General features: G+C 44.7%; 1 protein-coding gene across 3 annotated transcripts in view; it reads left to right on the top strand.

Moving 5' to 3' along the window:
- LOC138354282 (uncharacterized) overlaps window positions 1-20,903 on the top strand; it is a 26,984-nt gene extending 6,081 nt beyond the window's left edge. For 2 of the 3 annotated variants that reach the window (XM_069308320.1, XM_069308322.1), the window contains exons 2-3: window positions 3,488-3,567; window positions 14,394-20,903. In XM_069308320.1, coding sequence (XP_069164421.1) covers window positions 17,739-19,319 — 1,581 coding nt within the window. In that variant the 5' untranslated portion in view covers window positions 3,488-3,567; window positions 14,394-17,738 and the 3' untranslated portion in view covers window positions 19,320-20,903. Of the gene's footprint in view, window positions 1-1,212; window positions 1,351-3,487; window positions 3,568-14,393 lie in introns of those variants that run through there. The other variant, XM_069308321.1, reaches the window with a different exon arrangement.
- Window positions 20,904-22,609: the final 1,706 nt, after the last annotated feature.

The following is a 22,609-nucleotide window of genomic DNA, read 5'->3' as shown; positions in this document are numbered from 1 at the left end:
TGCTAGTTAACAGGGGCACTTAGGGTGAAAGAAACTTTGCCCATTTGTTTCTGCCTCGTGCGGGAATCGAACCCGCGCCACAGAATTACGAGTCCTGCGCGCTATCCACCAGGCTACGAGGCCCCTCGTAGCCTCGAGATAGCTGTGTGTGTGTGTGTGTGTGTGTGTGAGAGTGAGAGAGAGAGAGAGAGTGTGTGTGTGAATGAATGAATGAAAATGAATGAATGAATGTGTGAGAGTGAGAATGTTGGACCAAACACACACACACAGCTATCTTACTCTCTCTACTATACACAAACGAGCCATTGGGCTCACAACAAATCATTACCTCCAAATGACCAGAAACTACTTTCTTTAACTTTGCCGAATTGAATCAGCGAAAGTTTAATGGTGGGTTCCATTAACTTAACAGACTTTCGCTGCTGGAAGACATTTTTCACAGAAACTCTCCTCTGCTCACGATAGAGATACGTGAGACTTAAGGAGCAACACTTGAGGCCAATTATCTTGAAGATTCGCTTAGGGTTAAAGAAAATGGGATACAATAGTTTGCATGTTTGGACAAATGGAACCGAGATACACTAAAGAAAATTAGGAATTATTTGATATACTAATTCTTAAGGAATATTGATTCAGTGATATAATGAGCTTGCAAATATAATTACAACTCGTCCTCGACTCAAGTCCATTCCATCCAGCGGTCGACCCCACAGACGCATTCATCAATTTTAACATGCTGTTCATTCAAAATAGAAATTTTCTCAAATATAAATTGATATTATAATAGCATATTGTGCATATATAGGCATTGGTTAGGTTAGGTGTTTAGGTTCTGTTGGCGATTATTTGTATCTGTAGTACGTGGGTGAAGCATTTATAACGTTGTGGTTCGAACAAAATTCGTCAGTGAAGCACTTGTTCCGGAAGTGTTCGAACGTCATCAGTTGTGTAAACCGTTTTTCATTCATAAACGGGGTTTGGTGGGTGCATGGAATCACTTTTGGGTCTTTGTTTGGAGGACGGGCTGTATAACTGAGTTTAACAATGCTTAAAGCCTTTGGGTAGTGACAAGAGCTGTGGAGTGACAAGTTCCTGGTGAGTGACCGGGGGGGGGGGGGGGGCGGGGGGCGGCTGTGACATGTATAATAAGTTTCTACTCGCGGTCTATCTGAAAGGTATTTCGTGTTAGTAGTCCAAACGTTCATGGTTTGTGTTGGCGCCGCCGCCACTAGTGGGCGCCACGGCTCATCCTGCGCCTGGGAGTATAGGTGGAGGAGGAGGAGAGGGAGAGTGAGCGAGCAAGATACCAAGACTGAAGCCCATTTGTTGTCTGTAATATATGTACCTCAGGTAAAGTTTCATGGATCAAAGAAAACGAATTGGTCATTTGGGGAACTATTGTAAATCTGTTGATGGGCATCAAACTCTACCTCTCCCTGACACTAACCGCTCTTGATATTTATCTGCCAGTTCTCTCTCGTGGCTTGTCTTGTACTTTATTACATTTTATTGTTTCCTAATGGTCATGGATGAGGTTGTGGCTCTATCCCTGATCCATTTATTCCTACTAGCCAGATTTCGGGTGTTCCTATTTTGGAGGGGGGGGGGGGGGAAGAGGAGAGGGAAGCGTTAGTTGGTATATAAGAGGATAGTCATGGTTAGTGTTGTGTGCGTGCTGGGGGGGGGGGTAAGGTTAGGTTCTTTACAAGGAAAATGTTCTCAATATCGGGAACAGGAAGCCTGTTAGGCTAATCAAGGTCTCCTAAGGTCCTGTCAACCCACAACAGTTGTGTGACTCACAAGTACCCATTTGCTGCCAGGTGGGCGACGAGCCAGGTGGTGTAAGGAATCATGCCCAAACGTCTCCACTTTTTGGTTCAGCTTTACTAACAATTATCATTCTTAAGACTTTTCATAAAATTTGATTTTCTCATAATCTTTTATGAATGATATATGGTGTAGATACCTGATCAACCAGGCTGTGACTCATACGTCAGGCTGCGAGCAGCCGCGTCCAAAAGCCTGGTTGATCAGACCAGCAACCAGGAGGCCTGGTCGACGACCGGGCCGCGGGGACGCTAAGCCCCGGAAGCACCTCAAGGTAGTTACAAGGGGTAGAGCCTTGGTGGTTGTTCAACAGCTTCGTTATGTTCACGTGGTTAACAACTTGCTTCCGGAGTCCTCGAAATTTACGAAAATACTTATGGATTCAGTAACATTGAAATTAGGGCACATTTTATAATGTTCAGAGAATTGAAATATATATTTTTGTGATTACACTAAAGTGTTGAATACCGGCTCAATTCAATGTATTTTATATGGATTACCTAAAGTGAATGAAAGGCAACACACTTCTCCCATCGTTAATTTGAGTCATTGATGCATTAACTGTTGAATCTCTTGTAAGTGTTGTTGATATTAGCCGGATAGTACCAGGCAGGTGTGGCACCAGGCAGGTGTGGCACCAGGCAGGTGTGGCACCACCAGCCAGGTGTGGCACCAGCCAGGTTCAGCGAGAAGTCCACAGCAAAAACCGACGTACACTCCTTGATCTGGTGCGGGTTGCCGACGCATCAGCGGGCGACATCTGGGGTGCCCACAATGGGGGATACAATAATACTCTCCACTGAAGATCTGAAATTACAAAATCTGGCATTTCTGCTTGTATTCCTTCACTAGTGTCGCTTACTCCACTAAAGCCACTCCAGGTGGATAGGACAGTCTTTGTTATCCAAATTGACATTTGGATAACCCAAAAATTTCTCAACGATATCGTTGAGAAATTTTGTGCAGCAGTAGAATTTCTTCTCAAAATGAGAAGAACAAAATAAGAGTAGATGATATAGCTATGAGCACTCGAAGGGTAATGTGACGCTGGCAGAGCTTCTTATATGGGCGGTGACGTCACATTTGACTCGAATTCTGGAGTTTTAACAAGAAGGCGGCAGTTAAATGATCAATAGAGGTTGTTAGCTGGTGGCGTCTGGTCAACCGGCGAGACACCAGGTGCGAGTGTCACGGGTACTGGAGGGGGGGACGGGGGAGGAAGTATGACTAGACAATACTTTTGGGGACGTGTTGTTGTTGTCGTTGATGTTGAATCTAGATGTTGGATCTTGCAGATACGTTGGTCACTAGGCGGTGAAGGAACAGACAGGATCTATTGCTAAGCAGGATATTACCGTAACAACATATTAAATTATTCTGCTGTAGCCTGGGTTGGGGATAATTAAGAATACTTACGATGTTCTGTCATTACTCAATTATTACATTGTTCTGTCATTATCCGATTGGTGAATCGGATACTTTTGATATCGTTCGCCTTATGCGTTTCTGTTCTCGTATTGGCATCCTTGGTGATATTTAGCGCCCTCTGATTATTCCACACATTTGATTATTTCGCACATTTGATTATTTCGCACATTTGATGGTGCTACAGAGCCTTCCCTGCTTGGTTCAGTCTTTGACAATGATTTACTTTCACCAGGATCGGAAGGCGGGTTCACAGGACTAGGACACAACCACATTAATCGGAAATTTAACCATGCACTCGGCGACATTACACAGGTAAATAATGACAAGTCTTGTATATTTTCCACAGCAAAAGAGTAGTTTTAATACTTTAAAAGTCTGATGCCCTGTGTTAAGATCCCAGATATATTTATTGTGACGTGTATCTTAGATTTTAGTTGAAGGTCCACAATTTTTCGTTAGTTTTAAAAGTCTTCTTGACCCTCTGGTTATTAAGGTGGGTTTATTGTTGATCAATGTCAACTGTGCTGCTGGTGTAGTGGCCTCTGTGGTGGACGTTGCCAACTGCGTATTGACATGATCAGCGCACATGCGAGGCTGGCCAGTATCACAAATGTTCTTAGACATTTGGTAAGGAATCATTTAGATCCTTGTATACCACATATGTAAGACCAATCCTGAAGTATGCGGCTCCAGCATGGAGTCCATACCTTGTCAAGCATAAGACGAAGTTGGAGAAGGTTCAAAGGTATTCCACTAAACTAGTTCCAGAACTAAGAAATATGAATTACAAGGAAAAGCTACGTGCCTCACTTGGTCGTAATGTTCTCACGTCGCTGGAAGATAGAAGAGTAAGGGGAAACACGATTACCAAATACATATTTCTCAAGGGAATTGACAGGGTAAATAAACCGGACTATTTAACATGGGCGGTACTCACACGAGGTGACACACCTGGCAACTGAGTGCCCAATGTTTCAGTGTTCCCTAACACTGAAGCATTGCGTCAGGAGCTAAAACCCCTTCCATTCTCTTTACTGCTTTCATTTTGAACTCTCAATCTTGCACGCTCCTAATTTACATGCAATCATCGGGTATTGTCTCCTGCCACCACGACACTGACAGTCGGGACTGAAGCAACAATTGATCACGTATTCATATGACACAATGAATGTCCACAGTTATTGGGAAAATATATTTATTATTTTTATTATTTGGAATTATTGTTATAATTACGTTTTTTATTGTTATTATTTTGTGTAATTATTATTTTTTTGGCTTCGTTATTGTTGCATAAAATATATTATAGAATACAACAATGACAGCAACAACCCCTCATCTTCCCCTGATAGGACAACCTCTACACGACTATCTTATCTTGAGGTTATCTTGAGATGATTTCGGGGCTTTTTAGTGTCCCCGCGGCCCGGTCCTCGACCAGGCCTCCACCCCCAGGAAGCTGCCCGTGACAGCTGGCTAACACCCAGGTACCTATTTTACTGCTAGGTAACAGGGGCATAGGGTGAAAGAAACTCTGCCCATTGTTTCTCGCCGGCGCCCGGGATCGAACCCAGGATCACAGGATCACAAGTCCAGCGTGCTGTCCGCTCCGCCGACCGGCTCCTCTTGACTATAACCTCTTGCTGGGAAAAGACAAAAATAAGCTTCCTTAACAGCAGGAAAGAATCCTCGCTCGTAATGACTTCGAAATGGCCGGCCAGCGAGTAAATATTAGTTGGAAAAATTTAAAACGTTAAGGTAATCTCCGGGGTAATTATGGCGACCAAGGAGCAGTAATGGGGTGTGTAAGGCGCCCAACTTACCCTATAACAGCCATTTGCGCTCCTTCACCGGGGAAAAATGTCCGTCTCCATGATGTGGAAAAGGAGAATTTAAGGCTTAATTAGCTTGAGTGCGGCGCCTCGTGGGTGAGAGAGCAAGCGAATGAGAGGGAGTTAGGGAGCGAGAGGGAGCGAGCCAGCGAGAGGGAGGGAAGGATGGAGAAACAGCTGATCAATGGAGCAGTGTACTCTATATGTACACAAAAAAACAGGTACACGTAAAGGTGAATGTATAGGTAATGTGTTTGGTGTTGGGTTTAAGGCCACCACAATAGTGACCATCCAGCAAGTAGTCTAAGACGGGAACACAGCCCCAGGAGTCAACCTCTCGCTCTGAGTCCTATACTATGAAACCACTGAATGAATAACTGAAATAAAAACTTTGATTCTAATTAATTATTGATCTGATAAATTTAATAAATGCTGATATATTCTGCAATAGTATCATCAGGCCACCAAGTTAGACAGGTTAAATATCACGAAAGGAATCCACAGGGAAATAGCAGTTCGGTTATATAAACTACGTCTAGGTAACAGATACAACTGGGAAATTAATGAAGAGAGTGGGAATGCATCTTCTACCAATCACGGAAAAGCCACTACTTCACTATCTCCTGGAATGTGTAGCTACCAAGGACCTTAGAAGAGCTTTAAGTCTCTGAATCTTACAGTAACCACCATGAAGGTGTCAACACTGACACTCTTCTTGTAATGTAAAGTGACCAGCAGCTGGACACCTTTATAAATACTGTCAAGCAGTATTCTCCCCCGCGATAGCGGCCACATAGTAAGGACTGACGATTTAAATACGACCTCAGCAGACCAGTATATACTTTCACGACCAGAGATCACACACCCCTTCCTCCTCCCCCCACCTCTGTGATGTACAGAGACATACGTAAAGGCAGAGATAATAGAGCTACTTGGGCAGATAACTCAGCCTTGCTTCTTATCAAGATGTCCTTGTTGGACGTCTCAGCTGCGGACAGGTGACAGCCGAAGACTGAAGAATGGAGACGGCTGAAGTCAGGATAATCCCTCTACCGACTGAGAGAATGAGGAGACCTCTCTCTCTCTCTCTCTTGCACCCCTCACATCTCTCCTACCGCCTTTCTTCTGTTCCATATACCTTCTCTTTCTCCTTATCCAACAGTCGTCTTTCCCACTCCCAAATCAACGCCAAAACAAAACAGAAACAGAAGTTGGTGACCAATATTTCTCGAGGCGAGAAAGATATTCGTGTTCTCGTTTTTTATGTCTGGTTGGGTTAATATTTTTCAGATTCCGCAGGAGGTAGATGGTCAGGGTGTGAGGGTGGTGGAGGGTGTAGGATGGTCAGGGTGTGAGGGTGGTGGAGGGTGTAGGATGGTCAGGGTGTAGGATGGTCAGGGTGTGAGGGTGGTGGAGGGTGTAGGATGGTCAGGGTGTGAGGGTGGTGGAGGGTGTAGGATGGTCAGGGTATGAGGGTGGTGGAGGGTGTAGGATGGTCAGGGTGTGAGGGTGGTGGAGGGTGTAGGATGGTCAGGGTGTAGGATGGTCAGGGTGTGAGGGTGGTGGAGGGTGTAGGATGGTCAGGGTGTGAGGGTGGTGGAGGGTGTAGGATGGTCAGGGTGTAGGATGGTCAGGGTGTGAGGGTGGTGGAGGGTGTAGGATGGTCAGGGTGTGAGGGTGCTCTGAACATACAATCTTGCCAGCCTTCACACTGCTGTGTTAGTAGTTCATTACTTTAGTAAGGTTGGCATAACAAGGTCCTCTCACTGCAGGGAATACATCTGTTATACATTGTATGTACCTATAACCTGAGCTTGTAAAAACATCTTAATCACCTTCAGTGGTTAAGTGTTTAATATCTCACTAGTTTCTATAGAAGCTATCTTACCCTGTCAAAGTAGGAGAGACATATTTGTATGTATATCAACCCATCCTCCGAATTAACAGTACGGTTTATTACCAAGTGTGATAAGTACATTTCTTTACTGTCATACATAGTACATAATTGCACTTATGGAGCTGTTACATTTATTTCCCCATTTATTCTCCTCGTTTTCTGTTGAAGACACTCAGAATTTTAAGATGAAATTTTCAAGTTCAATGCGTTATACACAAGTTTTAAATATCAGTTATTTCTTTTTCAGTTTTAATAAGCAATAGAGATTTTATACAAAATTTGAAAATATCCTGAGTTACTTTACAATTTATTGAAATATTTTTTTGTTTTATTAGTTTTATATAACTGTAATATCAGTATAGCTATAGGTTAAGTACTAATTGTAATTAAGAAGCAATAAAATGCTTATCTTCAAACACTAAGACGGTTAGGTTAGGTCGTGGCTTTCTATTTAGCTTTTCAGGTAAACTTAAATATTCACAATATATTTGACAGTACGGTTTATTACTAAGTGAAAATAAGTACAATTCCTGACTTATGAATAGTACATAATTGCACTTACTTGTGCTGTTACATTTACCTCAATTTTGGAGGACGGGCTGATGTATATATATGTGTGGAGATGTGTAAATATATGTATATGTGTGTGTGTATTTGTATACAGGTTATGTAGAAGCTGGTCAGAATTCCATTTCACCTTTGTAAACGCACATTAATGACGCTATGTAAAAAGACACCTCGAGCACTGTTTATGTAGGACAGACGTAAATCTGTGTGTTTATGTCTGTAGGTTACATTAGCATTGTAAAATCACTACAATCAGCTTCTGTGGTTGATTGTTCAATAAATCCATGGATTACATGTTTAACAGATCTCTAACCCTGTCCATGGAGGACACAACAAAATGTATATATGGTGGTTAGCATTGTAGATGTGTGGCCACGTTTGTGGTAGAAAACAATTAACAAAAATAACTGCAGGGGTCAGCATTTAAACCCCGACGGTCCTAGCTGCTCCTCCTCACATCCCAGCTCCTTGTCCTCATATTCCAGCTCCTTGTCCTCATAACCCAGCCCCCTGTCCTCATATCTCAGCTCCTTGTCCTCATATTCCAGCACCTTGTCCTTAAATCTCAGCCCCTTGTCCTCATATCTCAGTTCCTTGTCCTCACATCCCAGCACCTTGTCCTGACATCCCAGCTCCTTGTCCTCACATCCCAGCTCCTTGTCCTCATATCCTTTACAAGTGCAACTTGAGTGATTTCATTTGAGTTCGAGAATCTGGTTGTTAACCGTCTGGCGGGCTTTGTTCGAAGAAAAACTAGTAAGGTAAGGCCTACCATGGTAAGGTAAGGCCTACCATGGGCTATGGGAACGTAAACTTTCTGCGTGCTAACAGGAGTCAAAAGTTGTTTGCTTCTGTTCCCACCTTTGTAAAAAATGGCATATAGTGTTATGATAATTGACTTACGTCATCTGTCCTTTTCTAGTGTGTACTGTAGGTATGAGTGAGGTGTGAGAGGCACGAATGACGTCCTGTAATCCACCAGCCTCTTTCTTACCTTCGTCCGTCACTTTATACGGAATTCACGTCAGTACATTTCGCGTGCGTGTGTGTGTTGTGTGTGTGGGGGGGGGGGGGGCTGGGACCGTCTCCAAGGCAGGCGCCTCAGACACTATTCATGAGGAAGCATCTCCCAAACATTAATTTTTCCACCTGTTAATTAGCTCCGGGTCGCTCTGGGAGGGAAAAAGTCAAACCCGTGTTATACTGAAATGAGATTATTCGCCTCTCGACCTTTTTTGGTTTGTTAGTTCTGAGGCTCAAGTTTAAGTGTCCGTCCTTGTATCTTGCGAAGTTTGTCTGTCTTTTGAGGTTTGAGTGTCTTGGGAAGTTAGTATTTTGTGAGGTTAAACTGCCATGAGTTGTTTAGGAAGCTTGTCAGGCTTGTAGATTACCTCCAGTTCTCTTGGACCTTTCTTTCTCAACGCCCCACCCCCCCTGAGTCCACTATTGCATTGTTGCTCATTGTTGGCTTCCTTCCAAGTGTTTCTTTTAAACATTGCATCTTTTTATACGTGATCTATTGTGGCTGTTCCTTATTAAGACTACTGCATAGCTCGGTCAATAGAGCTTGGGCGTCACACACGTGGGGTCTAGGGTTCGAGCCTCCCAGCGCCCAGGTGAATGGAATGAACAGCCCATCCTCTTGTTTAGGTAATACTTACAGCAACGGTGAGGACCATCGTACATATATTGACATGAAAGGCAATTAGATAGTAGAAATCGGCACTATTGAATGTTTACAAGCCACAAAAGGTTTTGTAATAATGTTGGAAAGAAAATTTAAACTAACCTAACCTTCCTAGGCCTAATACACGCTATTTGAGGCCTAATATAGTGCATATATGTGCTATACTAGGCTTAGGAATATCTACGTTAGCTTTTTTAGCTTTTATTTCGGACCATTAAGTAAATAGTGCAAAATCCTACTAATTACCTTTTACGTCAGTATATGTACGATGGTGCAAATAGTTACAAAAAGTGCTAAATAGGAGGGGGGGCTGACAGCAGTTAATGGGTAGTCATCCAGTTTACTCAGTTGTTGAATCCAACTGTTCAATTGTTCAACAATTATATAACTGTAATATCAATATAGCTACGATATACGCTTGACTTCAGTGTTCTATCCTGAAATCGATGTTCGTATTAAAAATTTGTCCTGACGCTAAATAACGTTTTGCTGATGCTCTCAAAATCATCATAAATAAAGGGAAAGTGAATAGAAATTATGAGGTGTGACACTATGTATACAATGTCGGGTGATGTGAGGTGTTGCTAGTGGAGGAAAAGTGGGCTGTCACGCTGGGTGTTGCCAGTAGTGGGCCGGGGCGAAGGTGTGTCGCTGCCTCCTGTACCCAAGCTGACTCCTGATAGTTGGAGGAGCGTCTTAATGAAGGCAGGTGAACTAGTATGGAAAGGTTGGGAGGGTAAGCAGTGAATGGGATCTTTGTTCCATCTTCGTATTGTCCATTATCTCACACAGACTCTTATGTATTCAATGTGTGATCTATAGTAGATAAGAAGTGCTCTACAGTCTCCCACACTCGCCATAGTGCGCCCAGAAGGCATGACTTCTGCCGCCATTATCAAGGTGTGGCCAGCAGCCACCTGGACGTGTGCGCCCAATAAGGAAGTTTCCAGCCCCAGTCTGCAACATTTCACGCTCAACAAACGACCCAACCGGCCTGGATTGTCGCTGGAATTAGCTCATTTATTTCTATTGCTTTAGGCGTGTGGTGAAGGAGGGATGGGAGGCAGGTAAAGGGAGGGGGGGGGAGGGGTGAGGGGACAGGTTCCATGGGCTGCTAGAGGGGGGGGAGGGGTGAGGGGACAGGTTCCATGGTTGCTAGAGGGGGGGAGGGGTGAGGGGACAGGTTCCATGGGCTGCTAGAGGTGGGGAGGGGTGAGGGGAAGTAGTAGGAAGTACGACATAGACCGTGCGTTTTGGTTTTTTCCAGGGCCGGTCTACGCACCCCTGGTTTCACGAACTTGAAGTACGACATAGACCGTGCGTTTTGGTTTTTCAGGAGCCGGTCTAAGCACCCTGAGTTTTCTCGAATCAACTTGGCTGGGGGATTAAAAGGCCGGCTCCTGGCACACCCAAATTTCGATACCCCAGTGAACCTTGCACAGACATAACCAATGGTCAATGACGTCACCAGCTAGCCGCTGAGCGTTCCTGCACAGGCACGATCAAGGGGATTAAAAAGCCACTATTTGCATAGTGTTAACACAGATTACGTTTGGCTCTAGGGATATCAAAGAGATATTTATTTCTGGTGTGGTGATAATGGGTCCTATTACATCTGTCCAGGGAGAGTTTCAGAGCAGGATTTGCGTGTTAAGATTTGCGTTTTGTAAATGTAGTTGATACAAGAGAATATCGTGTGTTTTGCGATACAACAGTAACCCTGAAACCTAATGTAAAATACCATCAACCCTAGACTATTTTAAATTTCCTATTTACTTCCAACCATCGGTCATTGCATGAAACAAAAGGGGAGCAGCACTGCAAGAAGTTATTTGTGTATTTTTCGAGTTCTTCCCCTGTTACCTGTATTTACCCTGGTATTTTCCTAAATCTAAAAAACCAATCCAATTCATTCCTGTTCTGTTTCATGTTGATACGAATAATAGGTTATTAATATTCCCCTTTGCTACGACCATTCAGTCACACCTCTATCATGTCACCCCTATTTCTTCTTCGTCTTTCTAGAGAATGTAATTTGAGCTTTGACAATCTTTCTTGAAGGATCGTTTATTATGCATAGGGCAAAAAATAAAATGAAAAAACTGCTATCAGTCGTTTATATTAAAAAATAGAGGCCTGGGCATTGGTGATTTCAATGCGTGTTCAGTAGTAAACCAATATTGTCCTTAACCGCATACACGTCTCACATTCGCTCAAAACATACCTCCCACACCTTGCTGTGGCATATAACAAATAAAAAAAAAACTCATTCAGTAAAAGCAAGTCTCTCATGTTTTAAAATAAGGCCTTCTGCGGCGCGAGGCGCGCTAAATGCGTATCCCAGGAGGTTCACACATAAGTGCTAACTCTTAATCTGGCTTAATACCTCAACTGTACTCTGTGCTTCATCAAAGTTGATATTCAGCTACAATAGCTCGTATTTTCGCTCATTGCTTATATTTTCTGTTATTCATAAACCCTAACAAACTATCCTAACCTAACCTAACTTATTATATATAACAAACAAATACATTCTACAGACCAGTTATTGTTGTTGTTTAGTGACATCGTGAAAAGCGACCTCAGGTATAGGGATAAGGTATTGCTGGCCATTAGCATATAGGTGTGAAGGTATTACAGTACCTGATTGGTCAACTATGCATGACGTCACCAGACAACCAATGCGACCTTTGGCGTCCTACTGGCATGAGTATTTGATGTTATTATTCAAAAATGACTAGACTATCCATCCCCACCTAACCTAATCAGAGGTTTAAGAATATACATTGTATAGGTTTCTATTACTTTATTGGTAATAAAAGTTTACATTCTAGTCTTACCAGTAAAATTGTAATGGGGAACAAGCATGATATTTCAGATGTTGGTCATAGCAATCCCAGATCCTGGTAATTTTTTGTGAGACCAGTTCCTCTGCCACATCAAATCTGGAAGAATAAATAGAAACCATATTAGCAACACAGAATAATAATAATAATAAATCAGCCGAGCTCGCTCACCGACACCAGACGATAATGACAACAGGGAAAGTTCTAATTGTAAGTAACATCCACATTAATTATTATTATTTTCATATTTCAATAATGTCATTATTATTATTAAACTCCCTATATATATATATATATATATATATATATATATATATATATATATATATATATATATATATATATATATATAACGAGGCTCTTATCCCTGTGGCCCATGTGCCCCGCAGTAACGGGGCACACGGGCCACAGGGATAAGAGCCTCGTTGGACGTAGAATCGCTGTTTACCAACGTACCTGTGGACGAGACAATCGGAATGATAGCCGACAGAGTGTATCGTGATCCAACCTGTACTCCTCTTGACATACCAGAAAATATTCTGAGGAAACTACTCCAAGCTTGTACTAAAGAGGCACCCTTCTTGAGCCCGGATGGGCACATGTATAAGCAAGTAGATGGGGTCGCCATGGGTTCTTCCCTAGGTGTCCTGTTTGCAAACTTCTACATGGGTACCATCGAGCAAAAAGTCTTAGTCGACATGAACTTGAAACCGGCCATATACTGCAGGTATGTTGACGACATTTTTACACAGGTACCTGATGTCAGACATCTGCAGGAGCTGAAGGAGGCATTTGAGCAGAGTTCCGTGCTGCGTTTCACTTACGAGATGGAAAAGGATGGGAAGCTGCCCTTTCTAGATGTAACAGTCATGGAAAAGAGCGGAGGTTTCCACACTGCAGTCTACACTAAGGAAACGAACATAGGAATGTGCCTAAATGCCAACAGCGACTGCCCAGACAGGTACAAGAGGAGTGTTGTTAACGCATATGTCGACCGTGCTCTCAGCCACAGCTCAGAATGGAAGCAAGTCGACGAAGAACTCTGTAGGGTAAGGCAGGTCCTAGTCAACAACGGCTTCTCCAATGGTTTCGTCGAAGACATCATAAGAAGGAAAGTGAAACGCCATGCAACCTCTGAAGAGACAACTAACACAACACCTATACCCCCTATTAAACTATTTTACAGGAACTTCTTTTCCACAGCTCATAAAACGGAGGAAAGGGTCCTGAAAGATATTGTTAATAGAAACGTTATCCCTACAGACAAAAATCAGAGGATACAACTGACGATTTACTATAAAACCAGAAAAACGGCCAGCCTACTCATGAGAAACTCTCCAGACACAAAACAGAACGCTTTAAAAGAGACTAACGTCGTCTATGCCTTCAAATGCCCTCTTGGGGACTGTAAGCTCCAAAAAACCCAGTATATAGGCAAGACAACAACATCTCTTTCTAGGCGTTTAACGATGCATAAGCAACAGGGCTCCATTAAGGAACACATAATCTCTTCCCACAACCAAACCATCACCAGAGAAATCCTAGTAAACAACACAGAAATCATCGATAGATACAGCGATAGCAGGCGGCTTGACGTTTGCGAGGCACTACACATCAAGAAGTCAACACCAGCAATCAACAGCCAATTAATGCGCAATTATATTCTACCCACCTCAAGACTCCGCTCCAATATAGAAGCATCAAGAAATATGGACCAATAGGCTTTCTACAAACACTTCTATTCAATACCCATTGTATCGTGTTCTGTCTTGTGTTGATGAAATTAATACCCTATTAATGCCACCTCTTGTTCTGTCTTGTGTTGATGAAATTAATACCCTATTAATGTCACCTCTTGTTCTGTCTTGTGTTGATGAAATCAATACCCTATTAATGCCACCTCACTCAAATGTAGATATAAAATCGGAGATGCGTAAGTTCTATTCAGTTGTGTATTTGTAAACTAAAGTCTTTGAAAATGTAATAAGTTTTACGAAACGCGCTCGTGTCGCGTCAGACTAGAAATAAAAATGAATTTTGGAGAATTGATTTTTGATTTACCTCCAACAGTGAAAAGAAATGTACGAAAGATTGAGAAAATTCGTGTTAGAATTATTAATCTTACTTTTTTGGTCATATTTAATAATATATGTCTACTGGAAAGACTGCTACCAAAATATACTAATATATATATATATATATATATATATATATATATATATATATATATATATATATATATATATATATATATATATATATATATATATATAATTTTTATTTATTAAAATCATTATGCTTGTTACTTATAGGTTCTCAACTGGAGGATGAAGAAGAGTCCCTGCATTTAGTTTGGGAAGCGGATTCCAATATGGACGCCAGCCAGCCTATTGCTAATTCTCCACCACCACCTCAGGAACAGGAACAGCAACAGCAGGTAGATGTTTTGCTTCCTCCTCAACCCGAAGTGCTTGAAGTAATCAATAATTTCAATGGGGGGTACATACGCCATTCATATAGCATCCCAGATCATGCCCAAGGAGATCCTGCCCATTATTTGACTATACTGTATATCGTGATTATTTTATTCAGCAAATAGAATCCTTGTTTGATGCCGTTCACCCCAATTTCCCTCCTGCCCTCTTGATATACCCTGATTTTACATTTAATTTACAACGGCTTAATCAAGAAAATGAACCTGATTTTGAGGGAGAGTTGCCTATAAGGGCCGAGCAGCGCAGTGTATCTAGGCATGAGGCTAGTGTTGTCGTAGATCAATGGATTGCTGAATTGGACAATAAGTTAGAAGAGTTCTTGGCCGAGACCGAAGGTTCGAATCTGGGTATAAAGAGCATTTCTGGTTTTTATATCAATTCTATAGCTGTTCAGCATCCCATCCGTCTAGAATACGTACCTTATCCAGATAAATTGCGTGATTCAAGACATGTTTTCAATCCTAAAGGCGAGCAAAATATATGTTTGATCCAATGTTTAGCGGCATATATATGTCTAGCTCGGGGGATGCATTTAGACAATATCAGAGCACGTTCCAAGTCAGCCAGGTGGTGTCTTAGATTCGTCCGTTGGAGTGAGGATATCGAAATTCCCATAACGTATGATAACATTAATAAAATAGAAAGTATAAATAAATTAAGTATTTTTATCTATGTGCTCACTCGTGAAGATAATAGGTACTACATTAGTTTAGCTAGAAAAGGCAGGGAACATTCTGCACCTAAAGTACCTTTGCTCATGCTGGAGGATCAGCATCTTGTACTCATTAAAGATTTCAATCAGTATGTTCGCAACATGCGCGATAATGCAAATAGAATACCAGGCAATCATATTTTTTGCCATTCGTGTTTAATTCATTTAACGCCTGATGATATGCGGGATCACGAAGAGTCATGCGAAGTTAAACAAACATTGAAATTTTACCCTGAAGGTCATAAAATCAAGTTCAAAAATTACGGTCGTGCTTATATAAGGACCCTCTCACACGGCATATTATGATTTCGAGTGCTTGTTGGACCCCTCCAATCCCCAAGGAATGATCGAGAAGCGTCACAAAGCTGTGGCATATGCTTTTATTATCATCAACAGGGAATTGGAGGTGGTAGAGAAATTAACGTATATGGGGGATGACCCTGTGAATCATTTCATAGATACTTTGGAGAAGTCATGGAAGAGAATCAAATCTACCATGCCTAAATACAAAATATCTATGACACGTGAACATTGGCAAGCTTATAGACGTCAGACCACATGTGAAATGTGTTATAGGCCATTCAAATCAGATAAAGACAAGCACCGTCATCATGATCATGCTATTGAATTTAATAATTATCTAGCAGCCTATTGCCGTAGGTGCAACATGTTGTGCAGAAATTCATATAAATATTTGTATACATTCTCTCACAATGCAGCTTATGACCTCGGAGTAATTTTAAATGAATTGTCTAACCTCCCTAACCGTGAAATTGACATTGCCTCCAAAGATGGATTTAAGTTCATGAAAGTAGATATCGGTAAACTTCGGTTTATGGATAGTCTGGCTTTGCTAAATGGTGGGCTTGAAAAACTAGCTAAAGAACATATCAAGGAAGGTAAACCCACCACTTACACCTCAGTTATGCTAGATGACGTCCCTGTAGCTGCCCACCATTTATTAAAGACAGGCAAACAGGTATTCTGCTATGATTATATTTCATCTTTGGAGAAATTAAATGAACCGGCTCTTCCTCCTCCCGAAGCCTTTTTCAATAGTTTAAAGCACGAGGCCATAAGCGAGACCGATTATACACAGGCCAAAGAAGTCTTCAGATTAGCGGAATGCAAGACCATTGGGGATTACTTGAAGGTCTATTTGAAAGTAGATACTGGACTATTGTGTGATGTGTTTACTATATGGCGCAAGACCATGCTTGAGCTGTATAAGTTAGACATTACTCACTATGTCTCGTTATCTAGTTTTGCATGGGACGCTTTCTTGTTTAAGAGTCAAGTTGTCTTGGACTCTATTTCTGATCCCTATTTGTACGATGTATTGCACAGAAATCTAAGAGGCGGATTTACCTCTGTTGTACGGCAACACACGAGTGTACAAAATGAGCATACGGGTGCTGATCCTTCTAGTACTGATAAATATATTCTGTATTTAGATTTTAATGGCTTATACGCCACCTGTATGACAGAACTGCTTCCTCAAGGCGGGATCCGTAAATTATCTGCTGCCGAATGTGATGATTGGCTCCAACAGGGATTGTAAAATATTACATGTGATGGGGATAAGGGGTATTGAGTCATGTGTGATACCAAGCATGTCGCACCTGAGGTGGCTCGATACACCGATGACTTGCCATTAACCCTGTCGCATGCTAATATTTCAACTGATCTTCTCTCCGATTATAGCAAACATATTTTAAATACCGAAGATCGTAAACTCCCCAAGAAAAACAATAAATTAATTGCCTCACATCTCCCTCAAAAAGATTACTTGGTGAGTTTAGATTTGCTTCAGATGCTGATGAAATTGGGATTGGAAGTGGCTAAGGTAAATGCAGTTTATGAATTCCAACAGAGCAAGTACCTTAAGGAATTTGTCGAAACAAATGCTCGTGAACGTGCAAATACACCTTGCGCCATTAAGGGTAAAGCTTTCAAGCTGGTACCCCCTCCCCTTCCGGCCCGTTGGCGTCGTGAGGGGGCTTGGTGGACGGCTGCCGGAGTGTGATGCTCCGTTGGGCAGTCCTCTGTCCTTTTCTGGCCTTGCACTCCTGCTGCTGTCTTCTCCAATTGTGCCGGATCGCTTTTCCTTTTCCTTATGTTTCGTTTTTCTCCCCCCTCTTCTCCTATCTGCTTGTCGTTTCCTGCCGACCTTTTGCTTGTTTTGGATTATTTCTTTGGACTTCTTCTATTTTGACGCCCGGGTGCTTGAGGAGGCATACTCTTGCACCCGTAGAACTGTAGTACCCGACGTCTCAAGCGAGGGGAACCTTTTATTGTCAATCCCCCTTTCGTCGCTGAACCCGATCTCGACGGACTGACGGTTCTTAAGGTGGCGTTTGTGGGGCGTATACTCACGACGCACCCCTAGGGGGCCCCGGCATGATCGGCGATAGCTTCCTGTTGGGTGTCCTGCCTCTAATTGTGGCTCCATGGTGGGTATGGGGGCACATTCGTGGATGAATTTGTCACTTTTCGTCTCTATGTCGTTGAATGTTTCCGTTGTACCCTCTCAGGCTCGTGGGGTGGGCGACCAAGCCCCCGAGTCGGCCTGTATTGGAAGACCAGGCTCTGTAGCTCCCGCTGTGTTGGGCCCCGACCTTGCTCCTCCTTTGACCGTCCTGACTTCTTCCCCCAGCTCCCCTCCCTCCTCTGAGGTTGGGTCGAGCCTCCAGCCCCCGGTGGTGACCACTTCGTCCCCTGGTGTGGCTAAGTCTTTCGTTGTGACTACTGCGCCTTTTGACCCCTCTCTCTCTAGGGGTTCTCAACGCCTTTCGCGCCCCAACCGCACTCGCTCGATTCCTTCCCGTGCTGATGCGTATCAGGCCTTGTTTGGTCCAGCTTCATGGGCCAAATACTTTGATCTCCTCCCTCTTGATTCTGCGCCTCCTGACGATTTCTCCCTCCATCGGCATCTTGTAGATTCCGTGGATGCGTGTGTTACTTTCAACCCCACTCGTCTCGGTACACGTGTCGTTGCTGCTCCTTCTCAGGATGCGGCTTCCCGCTTGGCTGCCTTATCTTGCCTTGGCGAGATCCCTGTTCGGGTCTCCAAGAACGTTCAGATGAATTCCAGTGTTGGCACTATTCTCCTCCCACCCCATGTTGCAACCGGTGTTCGGAATCTGCAGGATTGCCACGATGATATTCGGCATATCCTTGTTGCCCAAGGCCATTCTGTCCTCCAGGTTGACTCGTTTACTCGTCCCCCTCGTGGTCGTCGCCGTCAACCCCTTCGCTTTGTGAAGATCACCTTTGATGGTAGGACCCTTCCATCCTCTGTCATTCTTGCTGGTGCTAGGTGCTCTGTCCAGGAGTATATTCCTTCTCGACTTTGTAATAAGTGCTGGAGGTTTGGGCATGGTGCCCTCCGCTGCTCTGGGCCTGTCTCTCTCTGTCCTTTGTGTGGGAGTGAAGGTCACTCTAAGTCGGAGTGCACTTCTCCCCAAGCTCGCTGCCTCAACTGCAGTGAGGCCCATCCTACGTTCTCCCGTGCCTGTGTCCATTACAAGCTTGAGGCGGCCGTCCTTAACCTGAAGCACCGGGAGCGTTTGTCTTTTCCTGAGGCGAGGCGCCAGGTTCGCCGGCTCCCGCCTTATACTAACATCTCTTATGCTCGCGTGTTGCGCTCTTCCTCTCCTCGTCCTTCCCCCCTTCCTCAGACTCTCAACCGTTTCCGGGCCTTGGACCCTGATACGCCCACTGCCCCCTCCTCTGTTCCTTTGAGTTCTTTCCCGAGGGGTCCCCCTCCTGGTCCTCTGTCTGGGGTTCCCCTTCTTTCAACCCGGTCTGTCATGTCTCCTGTGTCTTCTTCCTCGTCCCCCTCCGATCCTCCTTCCCATCCTCTTCCACGTCCCCCTCCGATCCTCCTTCCCATCCTCTTCCACCATCTATCGGCTCTCCCCGCCGCCTGTCGGTGCAGGCGGATGTCCATCGCTCTCCTAACGGCCGTCGTGTGTGCTCTCGTTCGGCTTCTCCTGTTGAGACACTGGAATCCGTTGCCCGGTACGTAGTTGCTGGGACACCTGTCTCTTTAAGTCAGAAGCGTAAGCCTGGCTCCTCTCCTTCCTCTTCCCCGGCGGGTAAGAAGGCTTCGCTTTCTTCCTTAGCTCCTACTTCTGGCTCTGTTGCTCCTTCCCCTCCCGTTTCAGTGGTTGCGCCCCCTGTTCCTGCTATGGAGGTTTCTTTGGCCCCTGCATCCCTTTCGGTTGCTGCTCTTGCTGGGGTGCGCTCCCCTCTTTCTACTCCCCCTCTTCCTACTGCTGTCCTTGACTGCTCCTCTCCGTTGTCTCCTCCTCCTCCGGACCCCGCCCGCCCACCTCTGATCTGTTCTCCCGTTTCCTTCCCTCCGTCTTTGCTCAGTTTACCCATGCCCCCTAACCCTGACTTTGCTGACCCTGATCCCGACCCTGATATTCTTTAACGTGCTCTGTTGCTCTTTCGCCTTTGTTTCTTCCTTGTTCTCTGTTTTTGTCCTTTCTCTTCTCGTCGTTGTCCATTCTTCAATGGAACGTTCGAGGTTATTACGCCAATTTCCTCGAACTCCAACTTCTGATTTCGCGGTTTTCGCCCCTTTGTGTGTCTGTCTCCAGGAGCCAATGCTTGGTGCTCGTCCTGGTCGTTTTCGTGGCTATTCCTTTCTCTCCCCCCCCCCAGCCATTGCTGGGGCTTCTAATTCTTCTGCTCTCATGATTCGTGCAGATGTTCCCTTTGTTCCTTTCCTTTTTCCTTCGCCTCTCCATTGTTCTGCTGCTCGTATCTTTGTGGGGAAATGGTACACAGTTTGTTCCATTTATCTCCCCCCGGGTGTCCCGCTCTCTCTTCCTGATTTGAAACACCTCATAGACTCCTTGCCGGAGCCTGTGCTCCTGCTGGGTGACTTCAATTGTCGTCATTCTCTTTGGGGTGACGTTCTGACGAATACCCGGGGTCGCCTCCTTGAGCCGTTTCTCCTATCTTCTTCCCTGTCTCTTCTGAATTCTGGTGAGCCCACTCATTTGGACTCTCGGACTCGCACCCTTTCTTGTCTTGATCTTTCTCTCTGCTCTTCTTCTCTTTACTTAGATTTCACGTGGCAGGTTCTTGATGACCTCCATGGAAGTGATCATTTCCCCATCCTTGTTTCCTTTTTCTCTTTTCGCCCTTCCCTCTCTTTCCCTAGGTGGCAGTTTGCTAAGGCAGACTGGACCCTATTTACCCTCAGTGCTGCTCTCTCTGACCTCTCCCTTCTGCCTCTCTCTCGCGCTCTCCTCCTTTTTCATGACACTGTCTTCAACGCTGCCCTCCGCTCTATTCCTCGCTCTTCCTCTCGGGGTCCACGGAAGTGCGTTCCCTGGTGGAATGCGGACTGTGCTCGGGCTGTCCGCTGTAAGCGTGCAGCCTGGAAGAGGCACCGCCGTAGGCAGACGACCGATTCTTTTCTTTTCTTTCGGAAAGCGAGTGCGGTGGCCCGTAGGGCCATCCGTATGGCTAAACGTGAATGTTGGGCATCTTATGTCTCAACAATTACGTCCGAAACCCCTCTGGCCCAGATCTGGAAGCGTATCCGCAAGATAGCGGGTAAGTTCGTTCCCGATGTTTCACCGGTCCTTCACCTCCATGATACTCTTGTGGCGGATCCGTTGCAGGTCGCTTCCGAACTGGGTTCCCACTTTTCTTCTGTTAGTTCTGGTCTTCATCTTCCCCAATCTTTCCTTCTTCGTAAACCTGTCCTTGAGTCTCGTCCTTTAGATTTCTGCACTCATCTTCAGCTTCCCTATAATGATCCCTTCTCTCTCTCTGAACTTCGTTCTGCCCTGGCCCTCTGCGGTTCTACGGCGGCGGGCTCCGATGGTATTCATTATGAGATGCTTCGCCATCTCCCTCCGAGCACGTCTCAGTATTTACTGAGTCTGTATAATCGGATCTGGGAGTCGTCGTCAGTCCCTGAGGACTGGCTCGATGCCGTTGTCCTCCCTGTTCGCAAACCGGGGTCTCTGGGTACTTCCCCTAAGGACTTTCGCCCTATTGCTCTCACGAGTTGTGTCTGCAAACTCTTTGAACGTATGGTTAACGTTCGTCTGATGTGGTTCCTGGAACACCATCACCTCCTCTCCCCTTCTCAATTTGGTTTCCGCAAGTGCCGCAGCACGACAGATGTCCTGGTGAACTTGGAGGTCTATATTCGTACTGCTTTTGCTGCGAAGACCTCCGTTGTTGCCGTCCTTTTTGACCTGGAAAAGGCTTACGACACCACTTGGCGTTATCATATCCTATCTCAACTTCATTCTTTTGGCCTTCGTGGTCATCTCCCTCTCTTTCTCCGCAGTTTCCTCTCTCGTCGTTCCTTTCGGGTGCGCCTTAGTACCGCTCTCTCTCCCTCTTTTCAGCAATACGAAGGTGTGCCCCAGGGTAGTGTTCTGAGCACTACTCTTTTTCTGGTTGCCCTCAATGGTCTTCTTTCCTCTCTTCCTTCTGGTGTCTTCTCCGCTCTCTATGTCGATGATCTTACCCTTTGTTGTCAGGGTGATGATTCGCCTCTCCTTCAACTTGCAATTGATGCCGTGTCGTCTTGGGCCACTGATCATGGCTTCAAGTTCTCTACTTCTAAGACTTGTGCCATGACATTTACGCGGAAACGGGTTGTTCTTCGTCCCTCTTTGTCACTTTATGGTCATCCCCTTGAATACAAAGATTCCGCGAAGCTTTTGGGGTTATTCCTTGACACTCGTTTGTCTTGGTCTCCCCATATCTCTTACCTCCGTGTTGAGTGCTCTAAGGCCCTTACCCTCCTTCGGGTCTTGTCCCATACTTCTTGGGGGGCAGATAGGCGCACTCTCCTTGCTTTACATTCCTCTCTCGTCCTGTCTAAGCTCGATTATGGTTGCCCTGCTTACTCGTCTGCTTCTCCTTCTACTCTTCGCCGTCTTGATGCTTTGCACCATACTGGGTTGCGCCTCAGTTCTGGTGCCTTTCGTTCGACTCCCGTCCTTAGCTTGTATGTTGACACTGGCTTCCTGTCTCTCCAGGACCGCCGTGATCGCTACTGTCTTCGCTATCTTGCGCGGTTCTTGCAACATCCTTCCTCTCGCCTCTGTCGTGCTTTAACTTTTACCCCTCCTGCGGTTCCTGTTCCTCTTCACCACCTTCCCTCTTTCTGTCCGGTTATCTCGCCTGCAGGATTCTCTTTCCGTTCGTATTTCTGATGTTTCTCCTCGTGTTGTTCCTTCTTTGCCCCCGTGGAGGGTCCCTCTTCCGCGGTTTTGTACATCCTTGACCCGTATCACTAAAGCTTTTACCCCTCCTACGGTTCTCAAACGCCTTT

This window comes from Procambarus clarkii, chromosome 62 (assembly GCF_040958095.1).
Source record: "Procambarus clarkii isolate CNS0578487 chromosome 62, FALCON_Pclarkii_2.0, whole genome shotgun sequence".
Lineage (NCBI taxonomy): Eukaryota > Metazoa > Arthropoda > Malacostraca > Decapoda > Cambaridae > Procambarus > Procambarus clarkii.
Note: the sequence above shows the minus strand (reverse complement) of the source record. Positions and strands in the feature narration are given on the sequence as shown.